The following is a 12,757-nucleotide window of genomic DNA, read 5'->3' as shown; positions in this document are numbered from 1 at the left end:
TGCAAGTGCAAAATGAAAACAATTAAAAGCCCTATGGTGGCTGATAAAGCACAGATTATGGACACAGTTCAGGTATTTGATTTGCTATCCTCTTCACAAATGCTTAAACAAATATGAAATTAAAGTTCTCGGTGTGATCTAAAAACAATATATATTATATATTTTTTCACAATTTATAGCTTTGAAAATTATGTTTTCAAAATTTATATTTATACAGGATAAACCAACACATGAATATTAAGTCATTTCACGTTCTTTATATAATTGATCTAACAGATTATATATTTTGTTAAAGGGATTGATAATTTCTTTCAAGCCATTTATTTAATCAATTCTCTATTAATATAGTCAAAAAACTTATTGGCTTTTTATTTTAATTCAGCCAACTCTCAATTATTATGACTACCAGGAAGAAGTCATTAATTTCTTCAAAAGTAATAGAATGTGTAAGATACACTAATCTGCAAAGATCCAAAATTTATTAGAAATCATGAAATTACTAGTTAAGCTTTACTCATAATAAGCAAATTCTTTCATGAATTATTTTACCAACAGTAGCATGATAGGAAAAATATTTTAAAAAATTACTGTGAAGTTTAATTTTTCCAAATAGTGACAAGGGTACCCAAATCAATTCCAATAAATTCAGAGTTATCTTTCAAAACCAATTAGATTTTCTTTTTGTTTAGGTGGCCACCAATATTCAAGACACATAACATGTGAAAAGCAAGGAGACAAGGGCTGGGTATTCTCCTCCAAATAACTGAGAGTTGACTTACAGGCTGTGGGTCAAATCCTATCTGTCCAGTTAGCTCTGCTACCTCCTTTTCATGGTAATCATCCAGCTCAAGGGGGCTCATGGGCCCTAGACCTTAATGGAAACATTGTCTTATTATTTTGGTAGAGTGAATGAAGAATGGTTATTAAACTACACTTTAAGTAGGAAAACCTACCAGTTCTCTTTATCATCAAATTAAAACCAATAAAATAGAAACCAGCCCTACCTCCCTGCTACCCACTTAAGAGAGAAACTGAGCTCTCCCACTAATTTGGATTAGTTTTTATAATGAGTAACAGGGCAGAACACCAGAAGATGGAAGACTGTGATAGATAGCATTTGTTGAGTGTTTCTTTTTTGTCCTCATTACTTGTACTAGTGTGAACTCATACCTGTAAAATCATTATTATATGAAGTGATCCAGTGGGACCTCTCAAGATTTCTTTGTATATTGGCTTCCTTTGCAGAGTTCACAGCATCCCATGGATTCAAAGACGTGTTAGGAGCAAAGGTTTTAGGAGGTTTTGGGTAGAATACTGGCTTGTTTTTCTCAACACATTTAGGAAACTAGAATATGAACATAAAGGTTGTTGTTATTAATTGTATCTACCCGAATAAGGGCTGGTTTACTGTCCCAGCTGGCAGGCAGTTGAGGTCACTTCCTTTATTAATTACCATATTCGAGCCAGGGATGGTGGCTGTAACTGTAACCACATTTTATCAAGGGGATGCTAACATCTCTTCTAAAAGTCTCTGAGAAGTTAGGTTGGAGGTTGTCCCTGAATATTCTACTTCCAGTACGATTTCATTAGACCTACAGAGGGTTCTGTGCGCTGCTGGTTGATTTGACCCAAAGTGGCTGCTTCTGTCTTCTGTCCTTCAAAGAAAACTGCATGATGTTGGCTCCGGCTTTCTCACAAAGGCTTAAGACACTCAAATTCAACTAGAATGGTCATTCTTTATATATAACTGTAGTTTTATTTTGTATTCTCTAAAGGATGTGCATGTAAATGTGGCTGGATGTGTTTTCATGTGGCTCTGTTTAGTCAGTGCTTGGATATACATATTTGTGGCAGGAAAGAAAGATCATCAAAGGCAAACATGGTCCAGGAGCACACTGGCCAGTACAAGAAGGAAGGATCACCAAAGGCAAACACAGTCCAGGAGCACACTGGCCGGTACAAGAAAGAAGGGGTAAAGGCAAATGACTATAGACAGCTGTTTTAAAAAGGTTAAGACAAAACTGCTTGGAAGTTCACTGGAGGTTCTAGTTGAATGGAGAAGTGTGGCCAGGAACAGGGTGGGAAGGAGGCAGGTGAGAGAGGGGCCATGTTATGTCATGCCACGGCAACTAGGCAGAGAGATGGAGACAAAACCCTGCAGAAGCAGAGGTAGGGTGGAGGTGGACAGTATGGAACATTATGAACATTATGCCACTTGTTGCCTGCAAGCCAAGCCCACCTTTAATGTTTGCAGGGCCTGGGGCTTAAAGTACAGCTAGAAACCTACAAATTGTCTAAACAGTTCAGTGGAAATCAGTAAATAAACTGCTATCTACTTTGAGGTGCCATTTTAACAACCTGGAAAAGCAGTTCCAAATTAAGACTTGTTTTGCACCAAGACATGGTGGTGGCTCAGGAAGATCCAGATGCTGCACTTAGCCTTAGGTCCTTGCAGTGCTCCCTTCTCCTTGCTCCATCCTCCCATCATTCCTAATCCCTGCAATCGTCAGTCATCTGGGGCTAGCCCTTTCCCCTAGAGCTGTATGCAGCTGGGGATATATTAACTTTTAAAGATGGATACAAAGACTAGACTGGTGTGGAGTGGGAAACAAGAACAGGGGTTGCAGATGGATACAGCCTCCTTACTCTGGAAAGTCCCAGCCCCACAGGAAGGACCACAGCAAGAGGAAGGGCAAGTTCTAGGCCCAGAGTGATACTGTTGCTAGCATTCTTGTAATGTCGAAGCAACTCTCATGTTTTTTTTTTGTTTTGTTTTGTTTTGTTTTGTTTTTCTGTTTGGAGGCCTGCCACCCAGCTCCCAAATAAATACACAGAGACGCATTCATATTACTTATGAATGCCCAGCTTTAGCTTGGCTTGTTTCTAGCCAGCTTTCCTAATTTAAATTATCCTATTTCCTTTAACTATGTTTTGCCTGTGGGCTTTTTACCTTTCTTTATTCTATATAACTTTCTTTACTTCTTACTCCATGGCTGGCTGTGTTGCTGGCGCCTGGTGTCCTCCTCTTCTCTTTTTCTCATTCCTCATTCTTCTTTTAAGCTTAGATTTCTTCTCCTATTTATTCTCTCTGACTGCTAGCCGCCTATCCTTTCTCCTGCCTAGCTATTGGACTTTCAGCTCTTTATTATATCAATTAAGTGTTTTAGGCAGGCAAGGTAACACAGCTTTACAGAGTTAAATGCAACATAAAAGAATGCAACACATCTTTGCATCATTAAACAAATATTCCACAGCATAGACAAATGCAACAGGCCTTAAACTAAGATTCACAACATCTCTCCCTTTTTGTCTAAATAAAAATGAAAGTTTTTAACTTTAACATAGTGAAATATATACAACAAAACAGTTATCAGGTAAGAATTACATTTACAATATTCAGTCCATTTGTATTTAGCAAATTCAGAGAAAATACTCCACTATCTATCTTATATTGATGATTCCAAAGTTGTATATCTAATTTACTTTCTATCATAACTAAGAAAAACCTGTAACTACATTTAGTCTTTAACTCCATCAAAGACCCCAGAAGGATGTAATATTACCTAACAGAGACATCTGGGTAGTCACCCAAAGTTCCTCTGCAATGTTGGGGCATCCATCTTTGGCCTAAAGGTCTAGAATGTCTGGCAGACTTTTCAGTGGAGCAGGAAATCTGAAGGACTGTCCTGCCTTGTCTTGGTAAATGTCAACAGTCATTTTTCTGTGTCCTACTTGGTACAGCATACTGTTAGCAGTCAAGGCAAGTGCAGTTTCTTTCCCAAATGGCTAGCCTTGCCACATTGAAAGAAAACTCCATATGGAGTTTCTTTGTTGCCCATCATCTTTTGATGAAGTAAATTGGTGCTGCCAAAAGCAGATAGATGTATCTCATTGTCATGAAAAACCTTGTGTTATTAAACACCTTAAATGCCATATTCTGTAGGCCTTTGAAGTTTTTGAAAATCATCTGTCTAAAATATACCTGCTTAACTTTGAAAGTATGCCTAATATGACTATAGGTTTGATTATTATAGATTAACTACTAAACTCATTTCTTAATTATACATTGCATTTTTAAATGAGCTGCATAAGCACGTGGGATACACCAAACAAGTATAGAAACATACATATAGCCGGGCAGTGGTGGTGCATGCCTTTAATCCCAGCACTCGGGAGGCAGAGACAGCGGATCTCAGTGAGTTCGAGGCCAGCCAGGAAAGGCGCAAAGCTACACAGAGAAACCCTGTCTCAAAAACAAAACAAAACAAAAAAAACCCAGAAAAAACAAAACAAAAAACCCAGAAACCAAAAAGAAAACAAAACAAAACAAAAAACCCATACATACAGTATAACAAAAATAACTTTAAATTTGTATCAATATACCAAGATCCATACCAATGTAAAATATTTGAGATTAATACTTGTCTTTTTGTCCTATATTCCTATATTCCCCTAAATGATAACAAACGCCCATAACCCACTAACTAACCAACAACCACCCACCCCACCTCTTGGGGAATGTGGGCGTTGTCTTCTCTAGACTGCTTCCTATTGTCTGTAGGCAAAGCATTGTTAGGGGTTCTTGAGAAAATTGAGATAATGGTCAAGTCCTGGGAAGAACAATTGAAAACTTTGTTCATATATATCACCTGTCAAGATTCAGGAGGGCCTGGTGGTGGCACACGCCTTTAATCCCAGCACTGGGGAGGCAGAGCCAGGAGGATCTCTGTGAGTTCAAGGCCAGCCTGGTCTACAGAGCAAGATCCAGGACAGGCACCAAAACTACACAGAGAAACCCTGTCTTGAAAAACCAACAAAACAAAACCAACCAGCCAACCAAACCAACAAAAAGATTCAGGAGGTCTCTCCCCCCACCATCAAACCTGATCCATCTTAATCTGGAATAAATCCACATCATCACCAAAGCATTTTTTACTTCCATTTGACAAATACATTTTTTTACTTCCATTTTAAAGTTAAGGCATTCTTAAAAATATCTAGGCTGGTTTATTTCAGCTGTCCCTCTTTCAATCCCATGTCTCTTAGCAGCTGTCCTTTGCTTATCAGCAATCAAAAAATCAAAATTAATACAACATACAGGATCCAGATTCCCTGTGTCTTTCCCATCTCTACATGGCGGCTTCTTCTTTTTTTTTAATTGCTTTGCTTCTCTCTTTAAAGACTTTGCTTTATTATTTTTGAACTATTTCTTTCTATGACGGTCTGTACCCCTTTCTTTCCTTTCTTAAGCCTACACACATTGTTAAACACAAGCTAACCTGTTTAGAGTTTTTTCTGTCTGGATCTGTCATTACTGTGTATCTCTATCCTTTGTACCCTTTTCTGACTTCAAGAGCCTTTAAACTGCTAAGTGGCTTGGCTAGGACCCCCACTGCAGCTTTGGCAGCTGGCTCTGCCCGCTCCTCAGGTCTTTGGGAGCCAAGCCTAAAGCTTGCAGGCTGGTAGGAGGGAGGTGACTGAGCACTGCCTTCAACCCCCTAGCTTTGGAAACCCAGTGCCCTGCACTGCGGCAGGTGTTTTTATTTAGTTTACTGTTCCTATTTAGCGCTGCCTGCTGAACAGCAGTGCCTCTTAAAGGAGCTGTGACCTTTTTCTTTCTTTCTTTCTTTTTTTTCTTTCAGCTTTCTCAGGCCCTAAGTAGATATTTGATCCTCATGTTGGTATGCCAAAATGTTGGTTTTTTTTTTTTTTTTAAACTGTTTGGGGGCCTGCCACCCAGCTCCCTAATAAATACATAGAGGCTTATTCTTACTTATGAATGCCTGGCCTTAGCTTGGCTTGTTTCTAGCCAACTTTTCTTAAATTATCTGGTCTACCCTTTGCCTCTGGGCTTTTTACCTTTCTTTATTCTATTTATCTTTCTTCCCTTCTTACTTTGTGGCTATCTGTGTGTCTGTGTGTCTGATCCCTGGTGTCCTCCTTTTCTCGCTGCTCACTCCTCTTTCATGCCTAGATCTCTCCTCCTATTTATTCTCTTTGCCTGACAGCCCCGCCTATCCTTTCTTGCCGAGCTATTGGCCTCTTTAATTATACACCAATTAGGTGTTTGAGGCAGGCAAAGTAACATAGCTTTACAGAGTTAAAGAAATGCAACATTAAAGAATGCAACACATTTTAGTATCATTAAACAAATATTCCACAACATAAATAAATGTAACATACCTTAAACTAATATTCCACAACATTCTCATTTTAGGTAAGTGGAGAACTCATGTAAAAAGCACTTGTAAACTGGGCAGTGGTGGTGGTGCATACCTTTAATCCCAGCACTTGGGAGGCAGAGACATACGGATCTCTGTGAGTTCAAGGCCAGCTTGGTCTATAGAGTGAGATCCAGGACAGGCCCCAAAACTATAGAGAGAAACCGTGCCTCAAAACAAACAAACAAACAACAACAACAACAAAAAAGAAATATTAAATAGGGGCTGGAGAGGTGGCTTAGAGGTTAAGAGCACTGGCTGTTCTTCCAGAGGACCTGAGATTCCCAGTAACCATATGGTGGCTCCCAACCATCTGTAATGGGATCTGGTGCCCTCTTCTGGCATGCAGGAAACATGCAGCTAGAACACTGCATACATAATAAATAAATGTTTAAAAAAATAAATATTAAATAAGTACCTTAATATACCATTAATTAATCTATGGCTTGCTTACTCAGGGGGTAAAGAAAGCCCCTTTAAAATATTTTTAAGCATTTATTTAATTATTAAATTTTATTTGTGCGTATATAAACAGTATATGCGTGTGCTTGTGTGAATTTATGTATACCACCTCTGTGTAGGAGCCCACAGAAGCCAGAAGGGGGTGTTGGATCACCTGGAACTGGAGTTATGGGCATTTGCAGATGCTCAGAAACAAAGCCCTCTGTGTTTCCGTCTTCAAATACTGTCCTAAGAGGCTAGGCGAATGTACTTTAGACTGGCTGAACTAATCATCGCCTGCTGAAATGCAATCTGGGACACAAGAAATTAAACAGGAAATGCAAGCTTTAGTGTCACCTGTGGCGAATTGGCAGGGGGTTAATAACCAGGAAACACTTGAGTGGGGAGGCTGTTGAGGTGATGCTGTTCTGAGGGGCTAGTGAGGGAGGAGCTGATGGCAGTCATGACAGGTGTTCACTGGGGAAGGACACCTGCGGCATGGAACATGTGCCCAACAAAAGTGCGCACAGGCAGGAAGGAGTAAGATGGGGCTTATTGTAGATATTACGTCATCCTCTGGAGGGACTTTAGCATTTTCCAACACTAGTTCTTATTGCATCCTATCCCATTTAATTACACTATCACACTAATAAATATGATTGTGAACTTTGATTATTTACATATGGAATGAAAAAGACACAGATGGGAACAAATAAAGTGGCAGATTTTTCTGGCATCTGCTTGGACACTCTATAGTATGTGTGAGTCACGAGTCCTTGAGCAGGCAGGGCTTCCTGCTTGGAGCCACGCCCAGAGAAAGATGAAGTGTTTCAAGTGTGTAGGAGAGGGTGAGAGCCACGGTACCAGTGATAGGAAGGGCTGGCTGGTGCTGCACAAACTCTTTAATGCAAGTAAGATCTGGGAAGAAAAAATGAAGACCTTTGACCTCCCCTAGTCAAGTGGCCAGGGGAGGGAAATGGGAGAGGACTAGTTACCCTGAGTTCACGGAAAGTAAAAGATGAGGACTGGAGAGGTGGCGCAGAGGTTAGAATCACCAGCTGCTCTTGCAGAGGACCAGGGTTTCATTCCCAGCACTCAGATGGCTTAGCCATCTGTACTCCAGTTCCAGGATATACAATGTACTTTTCTGACCTCCACAGGCATCAGACATGCACATGGCACACATGTACGCAGGCAAACATGCATACATATAAAACCAAAGATAAACAAAAGATAAGCCATGGTGTACCGGAAGGGACTCTGGCCAGCTTGAGCTTGACGAGCATGGCTCTGGCAGGTCTTGCCCTTCTGTCCAATTCCCTCTGCCTTGCTAAAAAGTGTTAGGTTACATTCCTAAAGCTGGTCATCAAGGTCTAGTCCCTTATTGACCACGCCTTTCCGCCTGAGGCTGACCACCAAGGTCCAGCTATTGAAGTACTGAAGTCCAGCAATAAGAAGCCCCCTTTGACCTTTTTGATAAGAACTTTAAATCTCTAAAGAAAGAAATTGAAGAAGATATCAGAAAATGGAAGGATCTCCCATGCTCATGGATAGGTAGGATTAACATAGTAAAAATGGCAGTCTTACCAAAAGCAATCTACAGATTCAATGCAATCCCCATCAAAATCCCAACACAATTCTTCACAGACTTGGAAAGAAAAATACTCAACTTCATATGGAAAAATAAAAGATCCAGGATAGCTAAAAGAATCCTGTATAATAAAGCAACTGGAGGCATCACCATCCCTGACCTCAAGCTCTACTATAGAGCTATAGTAATAAAAACAGCTTGGTACTGGTATAAAAACTGACATACAGACCAATGGAATTGAACTGAAGACCCTGACATTAATCCACACACATATGAACACCTGATTTATTTTTTATTTTTTTATTTTATAATTTAATTTAATTTTACATATCAGCCACGGATTCCCCTGTCCTCCCTCTTCCCATCCTCCCGTTCCCTCCCTCAACCCATCCCCCATTCCCATCTCCTCCAGGGTTAGGACTCCCCTGGGGATTCAGCTCAGCCTGGTAGATTCAGTCCAGGCAGGTCCAGTCCCCTCCTCCCTTCACCCAGGCTGAGCAAAGTGTCCCTGTATAGGCCCCAGGTTCCAAACAGCTAGCTCATGCACTAAGGACAGGTCCCGGTCCCACTGCCTGGGGGCCTCCCAAACTGTTCAAGCTAATCAACTGTCTCACTTATCCAGAGGACCTGATCCAGTTGGGGGCTCCTCAGCTATTGGTTCATAGTTCATGTGAACACCTGATTTTTGACAAAGAAGCCAAAACTATACAATGGAAAAAAGAAAGTATCTTCAACAAATGGTGCTGGCATAACTGGATGTCAATATGTAAAAGATTACAAATAGATCCATATCTGTCACCATGCACAAAACTCAAGTCCAAGTGGATCAAAGACCTCAACATAAACCCAGTTACACTAAACTTAATAGAAGAGAAAGTAGGAAGTACTCTTGAACGCATTGGCACAGGAGAACAATTCCTAAATATAACACCAGTAGCATAGACACTGAGCACAACAATTAATAAATGGGACCTCTTGAAACTGAGAAGCTTTTGTAGAGCAAAAGACATGGTCAATAAGACAAAAAGACAGCCTATAGAATGGGAAAAGACCTTCACCAACCCCACATCTGACAGAGGACTGATCTCCAAAGTATATAAAGAACTCAAGAAACTAGACATCAAAATACTGAACAGTCCAATTAAAAAATGGGCTAAAGAGCTAAACAGAGAATTCACAAAACAAGAATCACAAATGGCTGAAAGACATTTAAAGAAATGCTCAACATCCTTAATCATCAGAGAAATGCAAATCAAAAATGACTCTGAGATACCACCTTACACCTGTCAGAATGGCTGAGATCAAAAACACTAATGACAGTCAATGTTGGAGAGGATGTGGAGCAAAGGGAACACTCCTCCACTGTTGGTGGGAATGCAAGCTTGTACAACCACTGTGAAAATCAGTATGGCGGTTTCTCAGAAAATTAGGAATCGAACTACCTCAAGGCCCAGCCATCCCACTCTTGGGCATATACCCAAGGAATGCTCAATCATACCTCAAAGATTCATGCTCAACTATGTTCATAGCAGCACTATTTGTAATAGTCAGACCTGGAAACAACCTAGATGCCCATCAACAGAAGAATGGATTAAGAAAATGTGGTACACATACACAATGGAGTACTACTCAGCAGAGAAAACCAATGACAGCATGAAATTTGCAGGCAAATGGATGGAACTAGAAAATATCAGCCTGAGTGAGGTAACCCAAACCCAGAAGAACAAACATGGTATGTACTCACTCATAAGTGGATACTAGATATAAAGCAAAGAACAATCAGACTGCAACCCACAGAACCAGGGAGGCTATATAGCAGGGGGGACCCTAGGATGACTGTGGCTTATAATAAGTCTTGGTTTTACTCAATTACTGGGCAAGCCTCAGTGAAACATTTCACTATTAGGATAAGAATGTATACTATATCAAGCTGATAATAGAAAAAAAAAAGAAGAAGCTCCCTTTGGACTTAATTAACCTGGCCAATTAAAATTAAATACCTCATCCTAACATAGGGTTCCCCCTTTACCTTTTATAAACCGCCATTTTCCTATGGGCCACGTCTGTCTCCTCTCTGTGCAGAGGCAGTCCTTGATCCCTCGGGGACAAACACCCCTGCCCCCTTTCCCTTGTCCCCTTCCCCTTCTCCCGAATCCTCTGTCTCTTCTACCCCCACATCCTCCCCCATCCTAACACAGACCCCCCTCTTCCTCTTAAGAAGGACACCTGCAAGGTCACTGGCTGCTGTTTTTCTGCCTGAGTCACAAAGCAGCCACTTTAACTTTCCTTGCCTGCTTAGTAAAGGATCTCTGTGCAAACAGGTGTTTGGGTGTGGTCTGTGCCTAATCCGGGGTCCGGGAGAAAGCCCCTGCTGTGTGTGTGTGGGTGGGTGCTGGTCTCCTTCAGTACCCTCAGCTAACTCAGTATCAGTTTTATTTTTGTCAGTGCCAAAGTGGATTCAAGTTAGGAATGAGCCTGAAGAATGACCAAAAAGTTGAAAATGAGACTAGTTAGAACAGATCACTAAAGTGAGATTAAACATTGGAGACATGAAAAAGACTAAAACCAGTGGAAAATGTATGTGTAAAGCACTGTGTATGAAGGATGTAGCTCAGTTGCTAGTGTAAATGTATGAACATGGCCCTGGGTTCCAACCCCAACACTACATAAAACCAGTGTGTAATACCTGTAATCCTAGCACTTGGGAGGGAGGCAGGAGGATCATGAGTTTGAGGTCATTCTTGGCTACATGCCAAGTGCAATGCCAGTCTGGGCTTTAGGAGATCCTGTTACAAACAAACAATGCCACCCACCCTACCCTACCCCCACAAACATTGTAGAAGCTATAAATACAAAATACTCTCTTCTCAAAGAAGTTGTCATTTAGTTGATGGGCTGTAAAATCAGCATGGAAAGATACTGACTATAGAGTATGGTAGGTGTTAGCAGAGAAGAAAACAATTCCTGCTGAACCAACAATAATGTCTTATCTAGTATTTTCCAGAATTTATATTATTTCCCAAACTTTCCACATTTGTAGGCCAGCTTTACTGAAATCATACAGATAATTAATCAAAGGTAAAACAAACAAACAAACAAAACAAACAAACAAAAAAACCAGTATGCCTCCCGTATCATCAAGACAGCAGATGCCAACAAAGGACAACTACTAACTAGAACAACGCTCTCCTGACTTGGGTCACCCTTGCGCAGGGGCCATGCCAATTTTCTCTGTAGCGTTCCAGTTTTAGTATATGTGCTGCCGAAGTGAGCACCAGTCTCCTGACTTAGATCCCAGCTAGGTTTCAATAGAAACAAATTGTTTCAGCTGAGGCCTGGAAAATGAGCAAACTTGAGACAGGTAGAAAGGCCATGGAAGCAGGGCTGGAGAGATGGCTCAGCGGTTAAGAGCACTGGCTGTTCTCCTAGAGGTCCTGAGTTCAATTCCCAGCAATCACATGGCAGCTCACAACCATCTATAGCCGGCTCTGATGCCCTCTTCTGCACATGCAGAATAGAGCACTCATACATAAAATAAATAAATACATCTTAAAAAGAGAGGAAGAAAGGCAGAGGGCATTCCATGGCTTGAATCTACTCAGGGAACAGCGGATGAGGGGAAGAAGTAAGGTTGCTTCCAGAAGACCTTCCTAACTCATTACATTTCCACTTGGCCAAGAGGAACCCAGAGGAGCGACATGAAGAAGCACATGGTAGACACTCCAACTATTAGACATACTTCAAAACACATCAGAAATTGTTTACTTTATTGACAGTTGTATGTCACTGTTGTGACTACAGATGGCCTGCCACAGTGGTTTTCCAGGTAAAACTCAGATGTTTCCAACCTTCCATTATTAATTGGTTACCTAGCTCACAACTTCTTGGGTGCAAGAGCTACTATATGGAAGGACCATTTGGCCAATACATGGCAGCTACTATTATTTTCAAATGCCTAGATATGTTCTCTAATGATTGAAAATTTCCTTTTTATCTATGTGGAATTCTGGTACAGAGGTGAAGAACAGAGACAAGCCTCACAAACCTGAACTCTAACCATTGCATAGTCATAAACTGGTCTCAGTGTCCCCATCTATACAATGGGCGTGGTGGTAGTAATAGTGGAAAATTAAGAGTTAAATAATGTATCTCAAAGTGGTTTGTGTGCAACAATTTCACCTATCATATTTTCTTTTAGACTTTCATACAAATGTATTAATAATGACTAGAATGAAAATGGCTTACGACTTTTTAAAAAATCTCCTATTTCTTCTATGCATAGGTGGAATTACTTAAATTACTTAATATATTATGAAGCATGAGGATGGAGTTAGATAATGCAAAGTAGGTGAAATGCAGTCCTTCACCATAGTTTGAAAGACACACATATAACTGTTTTTGTCTTCTAGCTCTGGAAATGTGCCATATCTATCACAAGTATACAAAATCAGCTAATAAAATTAAAAAATGTGAAAGTTAAAAACTGCACACTTTTCATCTAAAT

At 40.5% G+C, this 12,757-nt stretch overlaps 1 protein-coding gene and 1 non-coding gene across 2 annotated transcripts in view; both read right to left on the bottom strand.

The window, feature by feature from the left end:
- C3H7orf31 (chromosome 3 C7orf31 homolog) overlaps positions 1–12,757 on the bottom strand; it is a 36,944-nt gene that overhangs the window by 3,519 nt on the left and 20,668 nt on the right. The window contains 2 exon segments of the mRNA XM_028864212.2: positions 780–871; positions 1,171–1,345. Coding sequence (XP_028720045.1) covers positions 780–871; positions 1,171–1,345 — 267 coding nt within the window.
- LOC114689811 lies at positions 11,421–11,528 on the bottom strand. Its single transcript, XR_003733976.1, has one exon. It is a non-coding gene; the product is annotated as a U6 spliceosomal RNA (small nuclear RNA).

The sequence above is a fragment of the Peromyscus leucopus genome, chromosome 3 (genome assembly GCF_004664715.2).
Source record: "Peromyscus leucopus breed LL Stock chromosome 3, UCI_PerLeu_2.1, whole genome shotgun sequence".
Taxonomy (NCBI): Eukaryota; Metazoa; Chordata; class Mammalia; order Rodentia; family Cricetidae; genus Peromyscus; species Peromyscus leucopus.
This window is presented reverse-complemented; position numbering and strand designations above follow the sequence as displayed.